Raw genomic sequence first — 24,822 nt, 5'->3', positions numbered from 1 at the left:
GTCCATTCAGTGGTCAGATCAGATCTTACACACACACACACCTGCCAACCACTTTTGGATAGAGATCGTCTGGGAAGAATGAACAGAGATGCAAGGACATGCCACAAAGACCTTGCAAAATGACAGCAATAGCCATCCATAACCAGAGGCTTCATAAGCTCTTTACCCATAGGGAGAACACCAGTCTCTTTTCCAAGGAAACTAAATCCTTTATACAGTGCACAGACTCAGATATGCCCAGCTCTCCATGAGAGGAACTGCTTGCACTAAACCCCTCACTCTTACTAACCAAGGAGATATTGCTAGAAATCTGTCAGAATGGCCAAAATAAAAAATAGGGCTAATACCAGATACTGGCAAGAATGTGGAGAAACAATCATGCAGACGTTGCTAGTGGGAAGATAAAATGGTGTAACCATTCTAGACATGGCTATGGCTCTTTTTTACAAAACTAAACATTTATTTACTATATGACTCAGCACCTGCACTCTTCAGCATTTATCCCAGAAATAAGGCCTTAGGTTCCCACAAAAACCCGTATCGAAATGCTGAAAGCACCTTCATCTATAAAAGCCCCAAACTGTAAACAACTGGAATATCCTTCAGTGGGTGAATGGTTTAACAAACTGTGGTACATTCATACTATGGAATACTAGTCAGCAATAAAAGGAATGAAGTATTGGTACATGCTACAGTTTGGATGGATCACAAGAGAATTATGCTGAATGAAAAAAGGCCATCCCAAAATGTTAACATACTATATGATTTCTTTTATATAACACTCTTGAAATGAAAATTCATAGAGAAAGAGAACAGATTAGTAGTTGCCAGACAGGACAGGCGAGGAGGGAGAGAGTTGGCTGTGGCTATGAAAGAGCAGCACAAGGGATCCCTGTGATGGAACTATTCTGTATCTTTGGATATACTGGCAGTTACAGGAATGTACATGGGATAAAATTTCATAGATCTAAACAAACATACACCCACACATACAAAAGAGTGAAGGTAAAACTGGTGAAACCTGAATAAGGTCAGTGCATTATGTTAACAAAAATACAAGCCTGATTTAACAAGGGGAAAAAAAAAAAAAACTCCATTCACCTCATATGTGGAATTTAATACACAAAACAGATGAACATAGGGGAAGGAAGAAAAAAAAAAAAGAGGAAGGCAAACCATCAGAGACTATTAACTTTAGGAAACAAACTGAGAGTTACCAGAGGGGAGGTAGGTGGGAGATGGGCTAAATGGGTGATGGATATTGAGGGCACTTGTAATGAGCACTGTGTATTAGATATAAGTGATGTATCACTAAATTCTCCTGAAACCAATATTACCCTATATGTTAACTAACTAGAATTTAAACTTGAAACATAAAAAGAAAAAAGGACTGCACTTGTCAAGAATGACACATGGAATTGTTTTGAATCACTCTATTGTACACCTGAAACTAATGTAACACTGTATGTTAACTAAAATTAAAATAAAAACTTTACAAAAGACTAAAAAAAAATAGATCATAAATGATCACCTCAAAACATGCCCAGAAAACATTTAACAAAATCCAACATCTATTCCCAATAAAAACTTTTAGCAAAGAAGGAACAGAAGTTTGTTGTGCTCATAAAGGGCAGCTATAAAACTTAAACTTAGGAGAAAGCATTCCCCCATAAGATCAGGAACAAGGAAAGGATGTCCACTCTCACCATTTAAATTGATCATTGCACTGGATGTTCTCGCCTGTGCAATGTGGCAAGAAAAATAAAGACATACTGAATGTAAAGAAGTAAAACTATACTTATTCACAAATAACATAATCATCTATTAGAAAATCCTATAGAATTTGACAAAAGCTACTAGAACTAAAAAGTATGCAAGTTTACCAGATACAAGATGATTATCCATAAGTTAATTGTGTTTCTCTGTACCTTCAACAATTGAAAACAATGTGAAAATAGCTTCAATAGTATAAAAAATATGAAATATAGAGGGATAAATCTGAGTAGAAATGCATAAGACCTCTGTACTAAAAATTATAAAACAAGGCTGACAAAAATTAAAAGAACTCCCATAAAAATGGATATACCGTGTTCACATATTGGGTGATACAGTGTTATTTCCATGTAAATTCTCTCCAAAATGAGGTAGATTTAATTCATTCCAAATCAGAATCCCAAGTAGGGTGTGTGTGTGTGTGTGAAAATTGCTATTCTAAATCCATATGGAAATTCAAAGAACCTAGAATAATTAAAACAACTTGAAAAAGGAAAAAACGTTGGAGATTTATACTGTCTGAACTCCAAACTTATAAGGCTACAGTAATCAAGACCGTGTGGTATTGGCATCAAGGTAGAAAAAGGAGTGAAAAAAAAAAAAAAATAGAATCCAAATATAGACCTGTACACATTTGGTCAATTCATTTACCACAAAGGTAAATAGGCAATTCAATAAACAACAGGTTGCCTTTTCAATAAATGGTGCTGGAAAATTTAGGTATTTGTATGCAAAAACAAATGTACTTAAATCCAGAGGTGGTACCAAGTATAAAAATTTATTCACAATAGATTATAGAGCTGAATATAAAATAAAAATTGTAACACTTCTAAAAGGAAAAAAAATATGAAAATCTCTTTCACCTTAAGTCAGGCAAATATTTCTTAAACACACTACCAAAAGTGAAATTCGTGAGACAAAAACTTGGACTTCATCAAAATTAGGAATTTCTCTTTGAAAGACTATTAAAAGATTGAAAAGGTGGGGCACCTGGGTGGTTCAGTCGGTTAAGCGTCCAACTCTTGATTTCAGCTCAGGTCATGAGCTCACAGTTCATGAGATTCAGCCCCATGTCCAGCTCTGTGCTGACAGCATAGAACCTGCTTGGGATTCTCTCTCCCCCTCCCCTTGCACACTCTCTCTCTCTCAAAATAAAGAAAAGAAAAGGAAGCCATAGGGAAAATATTTGTAAATCAAACATCTGACAATGACCTTCTATACAGAATATATGAAGAACTTTCAGAACTCAGTAACAAAAATATAAGAAAACAATTTTTTTTAATGGGCAAAAGATTCAGAGACATTTTACCAAAGGTGTACGGATGGCAAATAAGCATATGAAAACATCATCAGCCATTAGGAAACTGTCAGGCAAAACCAGATGCCACTACACAGCTATGCAAATGTCTAAAATGAAAACAATACCAGGGTGTCTGAGTGGCTCAGTCGGTTGGGTGGCTCAGTAGGTTGAGTGTCCGACTTTTGATTTCAGCTCAGATCATGATCCCAGGGTGGTGGGATCGAGCCCTGCATCCACACTGAGCATGGAGCCTGCTTAAGATTCTCTCTCCCTCTGCCCTTCTCCCCCCCTTCGCATGTGCTCACTCTCTCCCTCTTTCTCACAAAAATAAGAAACTTTTTATTTCTTTGCCAAGTTTTGGCAAAGATGTGGAGCATCTGGAACCCTCATACCTTGCTGGTGGGAATGTGAATAGCATAGCCACTTTGGAAAACAGCTTTTGAATTCTGTAAAAAGTTAAATATACACTATATCCTATAACCCAGCCATTCCCAGTTCCGGGTATTTATCCAAGAGAAATAAAAGACTTGTCATGAACATCCATGCTGATTTTACTTGTATTAATCAAAACTGGAGACTACTCAAATGTCTTTCAGTAGGTGAATGGTTAAATGAATTGTGCTATCTATGTAATGGAATACTATCCAGCAGTAAAAAGAAATGAACTATGATACAAACAGCATTATGGATGAAATTAAAAATAATGTTGAGTGAAAGAATCTGGTATACATTCTATATATTTAACTTACATTAATTCTGGAAAATGTGAGCAAATCTATGATAGAAAGCAGAGCAGTGGGTACCTGAGTCTGCGGAGGAGGGAAAGACGAAAGGATAGGAGATAGGGACTATAATGAGGCACAAGGAAACTTTGAGGTGACAGTTATGCTTGGTATTTGGATTGTAGCAGTGATTCCATAGCGGTAGCCAAATTTTACACTTTAAATACGTGTAGTTTTTTATATTAAATTATTTATCCCTAAACTGTTATACCATAATATACCATAATACATTTTATATTATACCATTATTATAGCTTATATAATAGTTTCTCTTAAAAAAAAAAAAAAGACAAAAGCACTGATTTTGCTATAAAGTACAAGTCCAGATATATGGTTGTATTTAGAAACAAAATGCCAGGAATGTTGAAAACAAAAGAATAAAAAAAATAAATCAGGAAAAAATTTATTCTTACCTCCAGTCATTCACATAAAATTAATTCCCACTGGATTAAAGACCTACATGTTCTCAGAATTTATATGGAATTTCTACAAATCAATAACAGAAACAGCCCAAATGAAAAGGAGGGAAACCCCATGAACAGACAAATCATAGAAGACGTAAATGACCAAACAACAGAGGAAGAGATACTCATGCTCCCTGAAAAGCAAAGCTCCTCTGAGATTCACCGCAAAGGGAAGAAGTCTGACAATACTTGGTATTGGTGAGGATGTGTGGGACAAGAACCTCTGAGATTCACTGCAAAGGGAAGAAATCTGACAATACCCAGTATTGGTGAGGATGTGGGACAAGAAACTCTAGGCTGGAAAAATTCTTGCCCGTTTCTATGGAAGTAACAGGAATATGTAGATAGCATTATTTAATAGCCAAAATTGGAAATAAGTGTCCAAAAGAAGGGAACTGGTAATGTGTTTTAACAGGATACTCACACAAAGTCAGTGAAAAAGCATGTTCCAGAAGGATGGGTACAGCACAATACTATGTGCTGAATTTACAAACATGCAAAACAACACTATATGCTTGAAGGACCCAATGAATGGGGAAAAAGAAAAAAGGGCACATGAGAATGCTAATGCACAAACTGGATTCTTGGCTGGGGTGGAAGAGCAGGACACAACAGGGAAGGTGTGGGGGCTGTTAACTGGTGTTCTAACATCTATTTCTTAGGCTGCAGGGAAGGCACACAGGCACTCATATAATTCTACACACCCTGTTGTAATCTTAAATAATCCATCATAAAAGAAGCAAGCTTATGGGAATTTATGGAGTAAAACCAATGCACTAAGAAATTCACATGTTATGAACAAAAACTAGATAGTGTCTCCCAGAGACAGCAGACTTAGTCTCAGAAGGCAAGTGCTATGCAGAATATCAGGCCAACCAACAAAAGCCCAAGAACAAGGAGATCCTAGAACTGGAAAAGGTGCTGGAAAAGAGACACCACATGAACAGAATGAGCCTGCGTAGGGGAGGGGAGGACGGCCAGGGAAGCCCTCTCTGGGTAAGCAGGATATCATGGAAGGGGGGCCCAAAGAAGAGCCCTCCCCAGGAGTTCATAAGCACTCCTTCCTCATCTGCTAAGCACCTCACTGCCTGGTCTCCTCTCCGGCCCACTGCTTCCCACTCACCTGGACAAAGGTCCAGAAGACATTCGCTCTCCTCTTTCCAGGGCTCATCCCCTTGCTCCAGCTGGGTGATGAGTTTGGGTTTGGAAAAGGCAATTCCTACTCACAGGGAAAGAAACCAAGGTGACCCTGGGTTAGTGGTTTAAGAGGCTATGGCAGAACTCAGAGTCAGCAGGGGAATGCAATAACCCAGAAAGCGGGGGGGGGGGGGGGGGGGGGGGGGGCGCAGTGGCAGTGCGCAAAGGCTCTCTGAGTGCTGAGAAAGGATGACTAAGGGGAGGGGGAGTCCCGGATCTAAAGTCTCCCCTGTGGTTAACTGAATACCAGTATTCCCAAATTTGAGGCAAGATCACTTTGGAGGAAGGGCCCAACCTTGGAAGAGTCCTGGCAATTCAGTGTCACATAGCTTCACCCCCACCCCGCCACACACACACCTTCACTATTTCAGCTCTACAGAATCCAAACACTCTCTAGGGATATAGGGAAAATATTGGTTTTCTTTTTGAGCCAAAAGTATCATGGCTACTACATAAAATCTTAAGATGTTCACAGGCAGTCTGAGACCTGAGACAAGACATCCTTACCCAGCGACACCAAGTGGCTGTAGTTCTCCAGCATTACATCCCGATACAGGGTCCTCTGAGCAGGACTCAGTAGCCTCCACTCCTTCTGGGTGAAGGCCACAGCCACATCCCTGAAGGCCATTAATGCCTGTAACACAAACACATTCCTGCTCACCCAGAAGCAAACCACATGCACTAGTCAACCTAAGCTAAGCCACTAACTACGGCCAAGGTAGGAAGAAAGGCTGGTGTGGGGCCCCAGGTGAGATTCAAAGCCCCTGCTTTTAACCCAAAATCTAGTGCCGTGTGTTCAAGACTATTAATCCCCTTCTCACATTGCTCATGGGTCTAGTTAGGGGGTCCTCTCTTTTCTTCTCTTGATCTTACGTCTATGAAGCTGCTATATAGTAGGTCTTGAAATCAGGTAGATCACCTTATTCTTCTTTTTACTCTGTTGACTGTTCAAATCCACAAATGTGGTATGTCTCTCCATTTATTGTCTTCTGATTTCTTCCATCAGCATTTTGTGATTTTCAGCATACAAATCCATATGTTTTGTTAGATTGACACCTTAGAATCTCTTTAAGTGATTTTAATGGTATTTTTAATTTCAGTGACACTATGTTCATTGCTAGGATACAAAAATACAATTGTTTCTATCTTTATCTTAAATCCTACAGCCTGGCTGAACTCACTTAGTTCTAGGATTTTTTTTCCTCCTAGATTCCTTTAGATTTTCTACATAGACAAGCATGGCATCTGCATATAGGGACAGAATTATTTCTTCCTTTATAATCTATAATCTATATGCATTTTATTTCCTCTATTTTTTTGGTGCCAATTTTAAATACAGTTTTAAGACATTGTATTTTCTACTTAACAATACAATGCTTATAAAGTGTAATGTTGTATTTCCTTTCCTTGTGCACATATTCCATATTCAAGTATCAAGAATGCCCAGTTTATTAACTATGGCAGCTCAACTTCACTGCCATGGAATTTGCTACAAATTTGGGTCCTTCAAATATTTTGTGTGAAACAATGCTAAACCTATTCTCAGGTTGGCTTAATCAACCTCTTCAATGGTGGGCCCAGAGGAGGCACCACCAGAGGGGGGAGCCCCACCACCAGGGAAGCCTCCAGGCATTCCTTCAGGCATGCCTCCTGCACTCTGGTACAGCTTTGTAATGATGGGATTGCAGACCTTCTCCAGCTCTTTCTGCTGATGTTCAAATTCTTCCTTTTCTGCAGTCTGGTTCTTATCCAGCCAGTTGATGATTTCATTACACTTATCCAGAATCTTCTGTTTGTCCTCATTATTGATTTTACTCTTTTCATCTTCAACAGTTGCTTTCATGTTGAATGCGTACGATTCAAGTGAATTCTTGGAGGACACTTTGTCTCGCTGCTTCTCATCTTCTGCTTTGTACTTCTCAGCTTCCTGGACCATGAGCTCAATGTCTTCCTTGCTCAAGCGACCTTTGTTGTTTGTGATGGTGATCTTATTCTCTTTTCCTGTACTCTTATCCACAGCAGAGACATTGAGAATGCCATTAGCATCAATATCAAAGGTAACCTCAATCTGAGGAACGCCATGGGGGGCAGGACGTATGCCTGTGAGTTCAAACTTGCCAAGTAGGTTGTTATCCTTGGTCATGGCACGCTCACCTTCATAAACCCGAATGAGCACACCAGGCTGGTTGTCAGAGTAGGTAGTGAAGGTTTGGGTCTGTTTAGTAGGAATGGTAGAATTGTGCTTGATGAGAAAAGTCATGACTCCACCAGCAGTTTCAATGCCAAGAGAAAGGGGAGTGACCTCCAACAGCAGCAAATCTTGAACATTTTCAGATTTGTCTCCAGGAAGGATGGCTACCTGGACAGCTGCACCATAAGCGACAGCTTCATCAGGGTTGATGCTCTTATTCAGTTCCTTCCCATTGAAAAAGTCTTGTAGAAGTTTCTGAATCTTGGGGATACGTGTAGAACCACCCACCAAGACAATATCGTGGATCTGAGACTTGTCTAGCTTGGCATCCTGAAGAGCTTTCTCTACAGGGCCCAGGGTGCCACAGAACAGGTCAGTATTTTAATTCTTCAAACCAGGCACGAGTAATAGAGGTATAGAAGTTGATTCCTTCATATAGAGAACCAATCTCAATACTGGCCTAGGTGCTGGAAGAAAGTGTATGCTTGGCATGCTTGCAAGAGGTACAGAGGCAACGGACTGCCTTCTTGTTCTCACTGATGTCCTTCTTATATTTGCGCTTGAACTCTGCAATAAAATGGTTTACCATTCGGTTGTCAAAGTCTTCTCCACCTAAGTGGGTGTCTCCAGCAGTAGATTTGACCTCAAAGATCCCATCTTCAATAGTGAGGATTGACACATCAAAAGTGCCACCTCCCAAGTCAAAGATCAGCACATTCCTTTCGGCTCCAACCTTTTTCTCTAAGCCATAAGCAATAGCAGCAGCAGTTGGCTGCTGTACTTTGATGATTCAAAGTACATTAAGACCAGCAATAGTTCCAGCATCTTTGGTAGCCTGATGCTGAGCATTGTTAAAATAGGCAGGTACTGTGACTACAGCATTGGTAACAGTCTTCCCAAGGTAAGCCTCTGTGATTTCCTTTATCTTTGTCAAAACCATAGAAGACACCTCCTCTGGATAGAAACTTTTGGTCTCTCCCTTGTATTCTACTTGGACCTTGGGCCTGCCAGCATCATTCACCACCATGAGGGGCCAGTGCTTCATATCAGATTGGACAACAGCATCGTCGAATCCACGCCCAATCAGGCGTTTGGCATCAAAAACTGTGTTGGTGGGGTTCGTTGCAACTTGATTCTTTGCAGCATCACCGATCAATCGTTCAGTGTCAGTAAAGGCTACATAACTTGGGGTGGCTCAGTTTCCCTGATCATTGGCAATTATTTCCACTTCCCTGTGCTAGAAGGCACCCACACAAGAGTAGGTGGTGCCAAGACCAATGCCACCTGCAGGTCCCTTAGACATAGTTGCTTCATTATGGGCCCAGCCTGGCTTTCGAAGGAAACAGCTACCTGGAGAGCAGTCAATGATCTGTTTCCTCTTGCTTTATTGCAGAACTTGTAGCACAATGAGAGTGGTGAGAGCAGACATCTTTGCCTTATTCTTAACATGAGGAGAAAAGCATTATGTCGCACAGCGTTAAGATAAGATGCCACGCCATACCCTCTATGATGGCTACTACCAAAGAAAAGGGAGAGAACAAGTTCTGGCAGTGTGGAGACATTTATGCATTTCTGATGGGAAATGTAAAATGGTGTGGTTTTTGTGGAAGAGTCCAGCAGTTCCTCAAAATGTTAAACATACCACTGACTCTGTGATTCAGCAACTCCACTCCTAGCTATCTACCCCTATATACTTGTACAGCAAAGTCCCTAACATAATGGCATTATTCACAATAGCTCAAATGGCCATCAACATAAAATGTGGTGTATGCATACAATGGCATATGTTGAGCCTTAGAAACAAAGGAAATTCTGATACATTCAACACCAAGGATTAGCGTTGAAAACGTTAAGTGAAATATGCCAGTCTAAGAAGGACAAAAAGTGTTTGATTCCACTTACAGCAGGTAACCGAGAATGGGCAAGTCCATAAAGTAAAACAGAGGTTACCAAGAGCTGGGAGGAGTGGGGAATGAGGAAGGAGTCCATGTTTAATGGACACAGTTTTAGCTTGGGAAGATGAAACAGTGCTGGAGATGGAGAATGGGAATGGTTTCACAACAGTGTGCATGTACTTAACACCACTGAACCGTGCATTTAAAAATGGTTAAGAGGCACCTGGATGGCTTGGTTGAGTGTCTGACTCTTGATTTCGGCTCAGGTCATGATCCCAGGGTCATGGGATAAAAGCCCATGTTGGGCTCCACACTGAGCGTGGAGCCTGCTTAATGCTCTCTTTCTTTCTCCCTCTGCCCCCGTCTCTAAAATAAATTTGTGAAATGGTTAAAACAGTAAATTGTTTTATATATATAGTTATATATTATTACAAATAAATATATATACAGCAGTAGACATGTATGTTTATATATATATATAAGCAATAAAGAATGTTAGATATAGATATTTTTGTAGATGTTCCTACTCAAGTAGAGGAGTTCCCCTGCATTCCTTTTGTTCTAAGATTTTTTTTTCCCCACAGTGGTTATTGAATTCTGACAAATAATTGATTTTACTGCATCAACTGATATAATCATGTGGTTTTTCTTTTTTAGTCTGTTAAAATGGTGGATTACACTAAGTTTCAAATATGGAACTAGTCTTGCATGCCTAAAGTAAATTGTACTTGGTAATAGTGTGTAATTATTTTGGTATTAACATACCTGCTTCACAGAGTGAATTGGGAAGGGTTTGTTTCTTCCTCTTCTATTTTCTGGAAGAAATCATGCAGCACTGGCACTAAGTCTTTAAAGATTTGGCAGAATTCCACAGTGAAAACATGTGGGCCTATACATTTCATTTGTAGGAATTTTTAGATTGCAAATTGAACTTCCGTAATAGTTATAGAGCTGTTCAAATTATTCCATATTGGGAAATTTTCAGTAGTTTGTGTTTTTCAAGGAAGTAGTTCATTTCATGTAAGTTGTGAAATTTGTAGGCTGGTATTCTTTTGATGGCTTCAGAGTATGTAGAGATACCCTCTTTTCATTCTTGATGTAGTAATTTGTGTCTACTCTTGTTTTTCTTAGTCTTGCTAGAGGTTGTTTCAATGTTATTATTTTCAAAAGAACAGCTCTTTCTCTGTTTTTTTCAATTTCACTGATTTCTGCCTTTATCACTATTATTTCCTTCTATGTGTTTCTTGAGTTTATTTAGCTTTTATTTTTCTAGGTTCCTGAGATAGAAGCTTATTGATTAGAGACTTTTCCTCTTTTGTAACATACACATCCACTGCTACAGGTTTTCCTCTCAGGACTGCTTTAGTTGTACGCCACATACTTTGATACATTGTATCTTCCTCTCCATGCTCTTTTCATGGAGAATGTTTTATTTCCCCTTAAAACTTCATTTTTGATGCATGGATTACTTAGAAGTGTGTAGTTTAAATATTTTCTAAGTGTTTAGAGACTTTTCTGTCAACTTTCTCTTACTGACTTCATGTTTGATTCCATTATGGTCAGAGAACATACCTTGTGTGGTATCAATTCTTTCCATTTGTTAAGGTAAACAAATTTCTTATGTTTTATGGCCCAGGATATGCTTATCTTGGTATATGTTTTTGTGAGCATTTGAAAAGAATATGTATTCTGCTATTTGGGGGTGAAATGTTCTGTAAAGATTAGATTCTATTGGTTGATGGTGTTGACAAGCTCTTCCTGATTTGGGGTTTAGATTTTCCACCATTGAGAGAAAGGTGTTGACGTCTCCACTTGTTGATTTGTCTATTTCTTTGGGTTTCCTCTTCACATGTTGTGAAACTGTATGTGAGATACACATATTCAGGATCACTGTCTTCCTGTAATTGATCACCCTCTGTGTCTGGTAACTTTCCTTGCTCAGAAGCCTACCTTATTGATTTAGTATAGCCACTCCTTTCCTTTGATTAATGTTTGCATGTTTCTTTTTATCCTTTTAACTTGCCTAAGCTATAATATTTGAAGTTTCATTTAGGCAGCACATTGGGTTTACTGTGGCTTCTTTTTTTCTTACTCTGTTATGCCAATTTCTCTCTTTTGGTTGGTGTATTTAGACCATTTTGTTTGTTCTTTTTGCTTGGTTTTCTTTTTACTGACTTCTTTTGGGTTATTTGGACCTTTTTCTTTTTCCTTTTTAGAATTCTATTTTGAAATATCCAGCGCTTTCTGTGTATCTCTTTGTATATAGCATTTTTAGTGGTTACTCTGGGAGCTCCATTACATATGCATAACTAATCAGTCTACTGGTATCTTCATTTTGCGAGTTTGAATGAAGTATAGAAGCTTTATCTCCCATTACATCCTTTTGCCCTTACTGTAATTTTAAGTGTTTCCTCTCTATATATTTAGAATCATAGCAGAATGTGTAATAATTTTTGCTTCAACCATCAAAATTAGTTCAGAAAATTCATGTGTAAGAGGAGTGCCTACTATATTTACCCATATTTTTCCTGTGTTTTCTTTCTTCCTGATTGTGTCAGGGGTTCCCAAGACCACCCCCAGGTTTGATGTTCACTAGGACTCACAAGACTCACATGGTTGCACACTTGGCTATGATTATAACAAAGGGATACAAAGCAAAATCAGCAAAGGGAAACCATACAAGAGACAAAGTGCAAAGGAAACCAGGAACAAGCTTCCAAAAATCCTCTCCCAGTGGAGTCACACACGACCCACTTAAATCCTCCACCAATGGCTGTGACAACATGTGTTAAACGTTATCTAATGAGGAAGCTCATTAAAGGCTCAGTGCCCAGCTTTTTTAGTGGGGGCTAGTCACACAGGCACATTCAACATAACCCTACAGTTTGCATAGTTTTAGGCACAGTGAGCCATTCTTATCAGTTCTGGGAATGGTGCCAACCCTCTAGAAATGCAAGATCCCAATGCCAGCCAAAGGATAATCTTGCAAGCAGGATTTCCTAACAATAGCAGTCTCAGGCCTATTATGTTAACTCCTTACTGCACACAGATGTTCCAAGGTTCCCTCTTTTATTGTTTCCTTTTTGCTTATAAAATTGCCTCTATCCACTCTCCTAGGGACAAATCCTCAGTTTCCCTCCATTTGAGAATGTCCTGCGTTTCCCTTCAATTCCTGAAAGATATTGTCATTTGGTACAGGATTTGGGGTTGACAGTTTCTTTCAGCACCTGAAGAACATCACACCCCTTCCATCTAACCTCTGTGGTTTCTGGTAAGACATCCACTACCATTCCAATAGTTTTCCCTATAAGAAAATGTGTTGTTTTTCATTGGCCACTTTCAAGATGTTTCCTTCATTTTTAGGTTATGGAGATAAACTGTAATGTGATTTGACATGGATTTCAGTGGGCTTATCATGTTTGACATACATTCAAGCTCTTTGAATCTTTAGGTTTCCATCTCTTGCCAAATTTGGGAAGTTTTAAGCCATTAGCTCTTCTAATACTGCCTACCTTTACTACTTGCAGAACTACAGTGACACAAATGGTATTTTGTTATACTCCCACAGTTTTAGAGGCTCTCTTCATAACTTTTTTCCCAGTATAATTTCTATTGTTCTGTGTTCCAGTTCAGTGATTTGTTACCTCTAATGTGCTAGTAAGCCATCTACTAACCATTTTCTTTCAGGTATGTATTTTTCAGTTCTGAAATCTCCACATATGTATTCATTATATCTACTTCTTCAGAGACTTTCTAATTTTTCATTTATCTTGTGTTCTTTTAGCATAGGTATCCAGTTGTCCAAGCACCATTTGTACAGACTGTCCTTTTCCAACTGTATGGACTTGGTGCCCTTGTCAAAAATCAATTGACCATATATGTGAGGGTTTTTCCTCAGGCTTAGTTCTGTTCCATTGATCTATATGTTTATCCTTATGTCAGTAGCAAACCGATTTTGCCACTGTTTGTAGCTTGGTACGGAGTACTGAAATCAGACAGTGTGGTTCCTCCATACTTTTTGTTTTGCAAGACTCAAGGGTCTTGTGATGTTCCAAATGAATTTTAGGATAGTTTTTTCTATTTCTGTAAAAATAACCACACACACAAATGGAATTTTGAGGGAGATTGCTTTGAATCTATAGATCACTTTGGGTAGTACTGTCATCTTAGCAATATTAAGTCTCCCAGTCCATAAGTATGGGAAGTCTTTTCATATACTTTGGTTTTCTTTAATTTCAGCCATATTCTTTGGGTGTCAGTGAACAAGTCTTTTGCCTCCTTGGTTAAATTTATTGCCGAGTACTTTATTCTTTTGGATTCTGCTATAAATTGGAATTTTATTAGAATGTATTCTTTGGAATTTTATTTTATTGGAACTTAAAAAATATATACTTCCTGTTCGGATAGTTCATTGAAAGCATATGGAAATAAAACTGACTTTTTGCATGTTGATTTTGTATCCTGCAACTTTGCTAAATTCATTTATTAGCTCTGACATTTTTTTCACGTGTATGGATTCTAATGTTTTATGGATATGAGAGAGGTGGCTCCAGTGAAGGTATCATTTTACTTCTTTTACAATTCCTTTTCTTTTTTCTGTGTAATCATTCAGGCTAGAACTGTCAGTACTGTGTTGAACAGAAGTGGCAAAAGCTGGCATCCTTATCTCATTCATGTTCTTCAGAAAAAAAGGCATTCAGTCTTTCGTCACTAAATATGATGTCAGTGTGAATTTTTCATATGTGGCCTTAATCATGTTGAGGAAGCTCCCTTCTATTCCTAGTTTACTGAATGTTTTTTTTTTGTGAAAGTATGTTCAGTTTTGTCATTCGCTTTTTGTGCCTCAGTTGAGATCATGTGGCTTTTATCATACATTCTCTTAATGTGATGTATTACAGAATTGATTTTTTTTTAATTTTTTTAATGTTTACTTATTTTCGAGACAGAGACAGAGCACGAACGAGGGAGGGTCAGAGAGAGAAGGAGACACAGAATCCGAAGCAGGCTCCAGGCTCTGAGCTGTCAGCACAGAGCCCAACGCGGGGCTCGAACTCACGGACTGTGAGATCATGACCTAAGCTGAAGTCGGACGCTCAACCGACTGAGCCACCCAGGCGCCCCTACAGAGTTGATTTTAACAGGTTGAAACATTCTTGCATTCTGGGAGTAAACCTCACTTGCTCAAGAGGTACAATACTTTTTTTTTATTAAAATTTTTTTTAACGTTTTATTTATTTTTGAGACAGGGAGAGACAGGCATGAACAGGGGAGGGTCAGAGGGAGGGAGACACAGAGTCTGAAACAGGCTCCAGGCTCTGAGCTGTCAGCACAGAGCCCGATGCAGGGCTCGAACTCACAGACCAGCCGAAGTCAGACACCCAACCGACTGAGCCACCCAGGCGCCCCAGAGGTACAATACTTTTAATACGCTGCTGAATTAGTTTTGTGCATATTTTGGCAAGGATTTTTGCAATTGCTCATAAGAGATATTAGCCTGTAGTTTTCTTTTCTCATAGTGTCTTTGTCTAAGACTTCTGGTATCAGAGTAATGTTGTCCTCATAGAATGAGTTAGGAAGTGTCCTCTTCAATATTTTGGAATAATTGGAGAAACATTTTGTTAATTCTTTATATGTTTGGTAGAGTTAACGAGTAAAGCCATCTTTACTTGGTTGTGAGCTTTTCTCTGTTGGGAGGTTTTTTATTATTATTGATTTAATATCTTCACTATTTCTAGGTCTTTTCAGAATTTCTATTCTCTCCTGAGGTTTGGATAGATGGTGCATTTCTAGAAAGGTATCCATTTCACCTTGGGTAGCCAATTTATTGGCATACAGCTATTCCCTTGTATAAGTATTTACTTGTAACACTTCTTAAAAAAATTAACAGTAATGTCTCCAATTTCATTTCTGATTTTAGTAACTTGGGGGGTTTGGTTAGTCTAGATAAAGGTTTGTCAATTTTATCTTTTTCAGGATAAAAATTTTATCTTTTTCAGCTTTAAGTTTTGTTGCTTTCTCTATCATTTTTTCTGTGCTCTATTTTATCTCATCTTTCCTCTTTTATTATTTGCTTCCTTCTTCTAGTTTGGGTTTAGTCTGCTCTTCTTAAATTGTATAATTAGGTTGCAGATTTGAGATCTACTGTTTACATGATGCATCTACAGCTATAAAATTCCTTCTATGCATTGCTTTTTCTGCATTCCTTAAGTTTTAGTATGTCAAGTTTTCACTTCCATTGTCTCAGTGTATTTTCTACTTTCTCTTGTGATTTTTCTTCTTTGATACAAAGGTTTGAGTGTGCTATTCAATTTCCACATATCTGTGAATTTTCCAGAGTTCTTTCTGCTGTTCATTTCTAGTTTCATTCCACTGTGATCAGAAGTTACTTTGCATGATTTCAGTAATTTCAAATTCATTAAGACTTACTTACCTTGTGGCCTAATGACCTATCCTTTCAGGTACAATTAAGTTAAATATACATTTTGCTGTTGTTGGATAGATGGTGTGTGTGTGTGTGTGTGTGTGTGTGTGTGTGTGTGTGTGTGTGTATTAGTGCAGTTCAAGTTGTATATTGCCTTTGATCTCCTGTCTGGCTGCTCTGTTATAGAAAGTTGGTTACTGAACTACACCCATTATTGTAGAACTAGTTTTCTCTTCAATTCTGCCCATTTTTACTCCGTATATTTTGGGACTGTACTATTAGGTAGTTATATAATTGTTATATCCTCTCTTCATAGTGAACCTTTTATCAACATATGATATCCTTCTTAATCTTTTGTAACTTTCTTTTTAAATTGAAGTATAATTGACATACAATTTCCCGTTAGTTTCTGGTGTATATCATAGTGTTTCCCTCTGCTATACATTGTATCCTCATGAATTATTTATAATTAGAAACTTCTTAATCCCCTTCTCCTTTTTGGCCTACTCTCAATCCCTCCCCACTCTGGTGACCAATAGTTTTGTCTATCTGTGAGCCTGTTTCCATTCTGGTGTATTTTTTAGACTCCACATATAAGTGAAATTGTACCGTATTAGTCTTTCTCTAACTTATTTCACTTGGCATAATACCTCTAGGTCCATTCATGTTGCCACAGACAGCAAGCTCATTCTTCTTTTATGGCTAAGTGATATTCCCGAATGTGTGCGTAAACAACTTCTTTATCCACTCATCTGTTGCTGGGCACTTAAGTTGCTTCTGTATCTTAGCTTTTATAAATAATGGTAATGCATATATCCCTTTGAATGGGTGTTTTTGTTTTATATGGATAAATACCTAGAAGTGGAATTCATGGATCATACAGTAGTTCTATTTTTACATTTCTGAGGAGTTTCCATACTGTTTTCCACAGTGGCTGCAGTCTTTATTCCCACCAACAGTGCATGAGGGTTCCCTTTTCTCCACATCCTTACCAACATTTGTTATTGTCTTTTTGATAAAAGCCAGTTAGACTGGTGTGAGGTAGTATCTCCCTATGGTTTTGATTTGCATTTCCATGATGATTACAGATGCTGAACATGTTTCCAGATGTCTATTGACCATCGGTATGTCTTCTTTAAAAAAATGTCTATTCAAGTCCTCTGCCCATTTTGAATCAGGCTGTTTGTTTTTTGTTTCCTGGGTTGTTTTGTTTTGTTTTGTTTTTTTGTTTGTTTTGAGAGCGAGCACGCAAGCAAGGGAGAGGGACAGAAGGAGAGAGACCGAGAATCTTAAGCAGGCTCCACACTTAGCATGGAGCCTGATGCAGGGCTCAATCCTGGAATCATGACCTGAGCCAAAATCAAGAGTCAGACACTCAACCAACTGAGCCACCCAGGCACCCGTTTGTTTTTTGAGTACTAAGGTGTGTACACTCTTTATATTTTTTGGTTATTAACCACTTCTAGGATGTAGGATTTGTAAATATCTTCTCCCATTCAGTAGATTGCTTTTTCATTTTGTTGATGGTTTCCTTTGCTGTGCAGAAGCTTTTCAGTTTGTCATAATCCCATCTTTTAATTTTAGCTGTTGCTGCCCTTGCCTGAGGAGAATGGTTCAAAAAAATATTGCGAAAACCAATGTCAAAAAGCTTACTGCTCACATTTCCTTTTTTATGTTTTATGGTTTTGGGTCTTACATTCAAGTCCTTAATTCATTTTGACTTGGTTTTTGTATATAGTGTAAGATAGCAGTCCAGTTTCATTTCTACGCATGTAGCTGCCCAGTGTTTTCAACACTATTTACTGAAGAGACTTTTTCACACTGTATAATCTTGCCTCCTTTATCACAGATTGACTGTATATGCATGGGTTTATTTCTGGGCTCTCTATTCCATTGATCCAGGAGTCTGTTTTCATTAACCTTCTTTTGATTTAAAATCTAGTTTGTCTCATAATACAGCCTTTTTTTTTTTTTGTATGGAATACAAAATCTTTTGCAATATTTTTTTTCCATCCTTTTACTTTCAACCTCATTCTTTATAGTAACTCTCTTGTAGGAAGCATATACATAGATCTTGGTTTCTTAATCCAGTCTACTAATCTGGACCTTTTAATTGGGAAGTTTATTCCATTTGTGTTTAATATGAATACTGAAAAGTACTTACTTATACCATTTAGTTGTTTGTTGTCTGTGTCTTTTGTTCCTCCATTCTTGCCTTTTTTTATATTTACTGATTTTTTTTGTAGTGTCACACTTTTATTTCTTTCTTCTCTTTTCAGTTTTTCTTTTAGTATTTTCTTAGTGTTTACCTTGTGGATTAAAATTAACATAGTAAACTTGTAAAAATCCACTTAGTTTCAGTAGTATATAGTCTGTTTCTATACTTTTTAATCCCTCTCCTACTTTTGTAATTGTCACAGATTGCATTGTTATACACTATAACCATTGACATAGATTTATAATTTTCTTGTCTGTTTGCCTTAAATCATACAGGAAAAGCAGAAGTTATAAACCAATAAAAAGTACAATATTGGCTTTTTTAATGTTTATTTTTTAGAGAGAGTGTGTGCACAAGCGGGGAGGGGCAGAAAGAGGGGGACAAAGGATCTGAAGCAGGCTCCACACTGACAGCAGAGAACCTGATGCAGGGCTCAAATTCATGAACTGTGAGATCATGACTTGAGCCAAAGGTTGGATACTTATTAACTCACTGACCCACCCAGGCGCCTGCAATAGTGCCTTTTACATTTGCCTATGACGTTACCTTTTCTAGCGTTCACTTTTCTTTCTTATGGTTTAGAACTACTGCCGTGTCCTTTCATTTCAGCCTGAAGCATTTTTTGTTTTTATTTTTTTTTAATATTTGTTTATTTTTGAGAGAGACAAATACAGAAGGCTAGTGGGTTAGGGTCAGAGAGAGAAGAGGCACAGAATCCGAAGCAGGCTCCAGGTTCTGAGCTGTCAGCAGAGCCTGATGCGGGGCTTGAACCCACAAGCTGTGAGATCATGACCTGAGCCAAAGTTGGACGCTCAACTGGCTGAGCCACCCAGGTGCCCCCTGAAGCATTTTTTGTAGAGCAGGTCTACTGTTAATGAGCTCTCTCAGGTTTTGTTTTTTGTTTTCGTTTTTTTAAGTCTGCAAACCTCCTAATTTCTCCCTCATTCTTGAAGGATATTTTGCTGGATATAGAAATCTTAGCTGGGACGCCTGGGTGGCTCAGTCAGTTAAGCGTCCAACTTCAGCTCAGGTCACGATCTCACGGTTCATGGGTTCGAGCCCCGCGTCGGGCTCTGTGCTGACAGCTTGGAGCCTGGAGCCTGCTTCGGATTCTGTGTCTCCCTCCCTCTCTGACCCTCCCCCATTCGCTCTCTGTCTCTCAATAATGAATAAATGTTAAAAAAATTTTTTTAAAAATCTTAGCTGACAGTCTTTCTTCCAAGACCTTAAATATGTCATCCCACTTACTGGTGGTCTCCATGGTTTCTGATGAGAAATCAGATCTTATTGAGGATCCCTTGTAGGTAACAAATAACTTCTTGCTGCTTTCAAAATTCTGTGTGTATGGGTTTTGAGAATTTGACTATAATGTGTCTGGGTATGGATTTTTTGGAGTTTATCGTGCTTGGAGTTTACTAAGCTTCTTGGATGTATATATTTATGGATTTTTTTTTTAATCAAATTTGGGGAATTTCTGGACATGGTTCCTGAAAACTTTCCCTGTCCTTTCCCTCTGCAAGCGTATGCAAGTACATCTGTTGGTGTCTCACAGGTCTCTCAAGTTCTGTGCATTTTTCATTATTTTCTTTCTGCTCCTTGGACATAATCTCAGTTGAACTATTTGCAAGTCAGGGTCTCTATTTTGCCTATTTAAGTAAGCTGTTAAACCCCCTAACAAATTTTTCACTTCAGTTTTTGTACTTTGCAGCTCCAAAAGTTCTGTATGGCTTTTTATAATTTCTCTATCTGTTCAAACATTGTTCACCTAGTTCTTTTAGTTCAGTGTTCATGGTTTCCTTTAGCTTTTTGTGTATATTTAAACAGTGCAGGTAGTTTAAAATGCTGTAGCACTCTCCTGCCATAAATTAAGAGCTGCTTCACCAAATTTTCCACTTTTGACTAGGTTCCAAAGTTCGACAAAAGTTAATTCTGGCAGATTTTAGCAGCTCATTAGTTGCTTTGGGGCAGGCACAGAACCTCCTACTTTCCTTACTCTGACATGTTGATGTCACAGTGTTTCTAACTGTATGATCCCATTTATACAAAGTATCCACAACAGTTAAATCCATAGAAACACAAAGCAGGTTAGTGGTTGTCAGTATCTGGGGAGGAGCAAAGGAAGAGTAATTGCTTAATGACTCCTTGGTTGCACAACACTGTGAATGTCCTAAATGCCACTGAATTGTACATTTAACGAAATTTTTTTATTATTTTCTAGAGAGTGCACATGTAAATAGGGGAGAGAAGCAGAGGGAGAGAGAAAAGGTGAGGTGGGGGGAGAATCCCAAGCAGCCTCCATGCCCAGTATGGAGCCTGACATAGGGCTTGATCCCACAACCCCGGGATCATGACCCAAACCAAAATTAACAGTCAGATGCTCAACCGAGCCACCCAGGCACCCCTGAACATTTTTAAATTGTTAATTTTATGTTCTGTGAATTGCACATCAATAAAATTTTTTAAAGTCACTTTCAAGGAGGAGATCTGTTTCGAAGGGCACTTTCCATATCCTAGTAGATGGCTCAGAAGAGTAGTTTCAACAAACTGGAACAGAGACTGCTTACGTGATTCTCACCATCCTATATACAATCACTGAGTTTCCTCAGAATCTCCCTTACACTTGCTGGCGTCAACACTGTCCCGTGGAATTAAGCCCTGTGTGGGCTTAGCACATAAAAGCTTCCTCCACGTCACTTGTAGCTGTGGGCTTTCTCCCCCTATCAATTGTGACATTGAACAAATCCAGACAGTCACATTGACTGTATTTACAGGGTTCTCTTCACCCCTCTGTATTTTCACTTATGGACTACTGTTAAGTCATAAATTTTTACTAAAGGCTTTTCCACATTCATGACATTTATCGGGTGCTATGGAGTGAACTATGTCCTTGTAAAATTGATATGTTGAAGCCTTAACCCCTAATGGAGACAAGAGCCTCCAAGGAAGTCAGGTTACGTGAAGTCATCAAGGTAGGACTCTGGTACAGTCGGGCTGGCACGTAAGAGACCGCAGCTCCCTGTCTCTCTGTGTCTCCATGTGAACACACAGCAAGAAGACAGCCGTCTGCAAGCCAGGAAGAGAGACCTCACAAGGAACCGAATCAGCCAGCACCTTGATTTTAGACTTCCCAGCCTCAAAAACTGTGGATAATAAATTTGTTATTTAAGCCACCCAGTTTATAGTACTTGTTAAGGCACACTTCTCAAACCAATACAGATTTTGGTATTGAGAGCAAGGAGCCGCTGTTAACACATACCTAAAACTGTGGAAGCAGCTTTGGAACAGTGTGATAGAGGCTGGAAGACTGTTGAGCCACATAGTAAAAGAACACAAGATTGACACGAAGGGACTGCTAATAGAAATAACAGGAGTTAAAGGTGATTCTGATGAGAGCTCAGAAAGAAAAGAGCTGGAGAGAACACTTCCGTTTTAGAGAATACACAAATAATCATGAAAATAATACTGGCAAAAATATAGACATTAAAGGCCATTCTGATGTCTCAGATGGAAATGAGGTACAGGTTACTGGAAACCATAGGAAATATGATTTTTGTTATAAGGCAATAAAGAACTTCACTGAACTATGTTCTAGTGTTTTGTATAAGGTAGACCTTGTGATTAATGAGACTGGATATTTTAGCTGAAGAGATTTCAGAGCCAAGTGTTGAAGAAATGACTTGGTTTCTCCTGACTGCTTACAGTAAAATGTAAGAGACATAAGATGAGCTGAAGAAAAAAATTGTTAAGCAAAAAGGAACCCAAGCTGAAGATGTGGAAAATTCCATTTATCCACATTGCAAAAAGGAGAGAGAGGGAAGGGGAGAGAAAACTTGTTCTGAAGAGAACACTGAAGGTGTGTCTGAAAAATAATTTGATACAGAGATTAGTATCGATGTAAACCATGAATTTCATCAGCCACCTAGAAGCCAGGAATTGAGATGGAATTATACCAGCAGAAACACTGCCAGCTGGGATTAAACAGAGGAAACAAGACAGAATGAGGAAGGCTGCAGACACACGTTATCTTTCAAAAAGGGGAAAGAACGACCCTGAAGGCAATTCAGAGGTTGTCAGAGCTGCCAATCCCACAGCAGGCCCAGGGGCAAGGATGCCCACCACTCCTCAGTTTGGCAGGGCCTTCTCAGAAAGCCACAGAGGTGGGGGTCACCCATCTGACCTAAAGGGACACTCAACCCAGTGGGTCTGGAGGGTAGAACATCAAACCACGGAGGATTATTCATCAACATTAAGATTTAATACATTCTCCCTTGGTAGGTTTTAGACTTGGTGGGACCCATCACATTTCTCCATTTTGGAATGGGAGTTTGCATCCTATGTCTGTCTACCATTTTATTTTGGAAGTATATAACTTATCTAGTTTCACAAGCTCACAAGAAGAGAGATGTTGCTGTAGGATGAATGATACCTAGATTCATGCCTGATCTATATCTGACTTAGATGACATTTAGATGAAACTTTGGACTTTAAATCTGATGCTGGGTAAGTTAAGGCTTTGGAGGCTGCTAGCAAGAAATAATGTATTTCTGGGGCACCTGGATGGCTCAGTCGGTTCAGTGCCCAACTCTTGATTTCAGCTCAGGTCATGATCCCAATCAAGCCCCACATTGGACTCCACACTGAGCATGAAGCCTGCTTAAGATTCTCTCCCGCCCCCGTCTCCCTCCCACCCCTTCAGATAAATTTTAAAAATAATTCATTTTCATGTGAGAAGGACATTGAATTCGGGGGGGGGGGGGGCTCCAGGGGTGGAATGTTATAGCCTGAATTATATACTGAATTTTCATATACTGAAGCACTGACTCCAATATCAGTGTTTGTAAGGAAGTAACAAAGGTTAAGGGTGGGGCCCTGATCAAACAGGAATGGTACCTCATAAGAGGAAGAGATACTCCAGCTCTCTGTCTCTACCATGTGGGCAAACAGTGAAAAAAGCAGCCATCTACAAACGAGGAAAAGTCCTCACTAGGAACTAAACTGGCCAGCACCTTGATCTTGGACTTTACAGCCTACAGAACTGTGAGAAAATAAGATTTCTGTTGCTTAAGCCACCTACTGTGTGGTATTCTTTTATGGCAGCCCTAGCAGACTAATGCGTGGGGTTTCTTTCCAGTGTAAACTTTCTGATGCTGAATAAGGTTTGCACTTTGACACATTTATCACATCCGCAGGGCTTCCCACCCGTGTGGATTCTGTCGTGAAGACAGTGAAAACTCAGGCTGAAGCGCTCCCCACAGATGCTGCATTGTTACGGCTTTTTCCCCATGCTTCAAGTTCTGTGACACTGGCCAAATTGTGGAAACCCCTCCCACATTTATCACATCTGTTGGGCTTCTCTCTGAAGTATTCTTTGTTGTTGGGCCAGATGTGAGCTACAGATAAAGTACCTCCACGCTCCATACACTCATAGGCTTCCCCCTAGGAGTCTGTGAGAACAAGGCATGAGCTCTAACTAAAGGCTTCCTCACCCTTCCAGAATTTCCAGGGTTTCTCAGGGGGGTGCACTGATTCGGAAAGAGATTTAAGATGGATTTGAATCCTTTCTTTTCCTACATTTGTCGCATCCATAGGGTTCCTCTCCAGTATGAAATTTCTAACACTGAAGATTCGAATTCTGACTGAAGCTTTTTAAACATTTGGTACACTTGTAAAATTTCTCTCCAGTGTGAATCCTCTGATCCTAAGTTTTGAACTTTGAATGAAGAACTTACTGTCACACACAAAAGGTTTCTCTCCAGAATAGATTTCCTCATGCTGCCTAAGCTCAAAATTGAGTAGGAAGCTTCTGCCACAATGAGACACTGTGAGTTCTTCTTTCTGAAGTCTCACTCTGTAGGAAGGTCTGCATTTAGACTGACATTGTTTACACGCTCATCACCTCCCCGGGCTCTTGCTCACGTGGAATTTCTCTTGTGGAATATAGGTGCTTGCCAGGAACACAAGAGTCCCTCGGGGAGAGACTTGCAGAAATCTAACCTGAGCCAGTGTCACAAGCTGTCTCCACACCAGGTTCCTGAGGACCGTTCCTCAATGCCAAGAAGAAACCATCATCTGAGATTTCTTCTTTCACAAAACAAGATTGTGTGTCTCCGTCTTTATTGTACAGCTGCCTGTTTTGATTTAGGTTGTGTACATGAATCTTCTCCTACTTGAACATGAGTCCACTGAAGGCAGAGCCTGTGAAGTTTCTGTCCTGAAGTTCTCATTTGCATTAGGCAAAGGATGCCCTGCCTTCTGGCCAAAGTGTCTAAGACCTAAGAAACGCAGATCCAAAGGGGCTCATCAGCCAAACTGGCAATCTAGCACTGTGGCCACACAGTTACCTCTGTCCATGTCTGAGAAAGCAAGCAGGTGTTGGCTCTAGTCACTTTCCAACTGCTAACCCCCCTTTCATCCTCGGTGCTGACCCTTATAACCTCACCATCAGTCACAGACCCTAAGCTTCAACATGAAGAAGCAGAAAGTCAGACGGAGGGAGAACATGGAAGCCCAATAAAGCAATAGGCTGTCCTCTCTTGATCCCTCTGGCGATATCCAGGATGCCAGGGTTGAGGCTAGCACAG

The 24,822-nt window shown here is 39.3% G+C and overlaps 1 protein-coding gene, 1 long non-coding RNA gene and 1 pseudogene across 12 annotated transcripts in view; 1 reads left to right on the top strand and 2 right to left on the bottom strand.

Annotated features, from left to right (window-relative positions):
• The window catches only part of ZNF169 (zinc finger protein 169), a 55,593-nt gene that overhangs the window by 9,839 nt on the left and 20,932 nt on the right, over positions 1-24,822 (bottom strand). For 5 of the 10 annotated variants that reach the window (XM_053907704.1, XM_019434309.2, XM_053907703.1 and 2 more), the window contains 2 exons: positions 6,024-6,150; positions 5,443-5,538 (listed from right to left, as the gene is read on the bottom strand). In XM_053907704.1, the coding sequence (XP_053763679.1) occupies positions 5,443-5,538; positions 6,024-6,150 (223 nt within the window). Of the gene's footprint in view, positions 1-5,442; positions 5,539-6,023; positions 6,151-18,187; positions 19,289-24,822 lie in introns of those variants that run through there. The other 5 variants (XM_053907706.1, XM_053907708.1, XM_053907709.1 and 2 more) reach the window with 3 other exon arrangements.
• LOC109257902 (uncharacterized) overlaps positions 1-24,822 on the top strand; it is a 69,747-nt gene that overhangs the window by 34,399 nt on the left and 10,526 nt on the right. The window contains exon 1 of one of the 2 annotated variants that reach the window (XR_008424100.1): positions 20,883-21,383. The exons of the other annotated variant lie outside the window; for it this stretch is intronic. This is a non-coding gene — a long non-coding RNA (uncharacterized LOC109257902). Of the gene's footprint in view, positions 1-20,882; positions 21,384-24,822 lie in introns of those variants that run through there. 2 annotated transcript variants of the gene reach the window in all.
• On the bottom strand, positions 6,839-9,025 carry LOC109257898 (heat shock cognate 71 kDa protein-like; annotated as a pseudogene).

Source organism: Panthera pardus, unplaced genomic scaffold, assembly GCF_024362965.1.
Source record: "Panthera pardus isolate Hobbes unplaced genomic scaffold, ASM2436296v1 HiC_scaffold_20, whole genome shotgun sequence".
Classification (NCBI taxonomy): Eukaryota; Metazoa; Chordata; class Mammalia; order Carnivora; family Felidae; genus Panthera; species Panthera pardus.
This window is presented reverse-complemented; position numbering and strand designations above follow the sequence as displayed.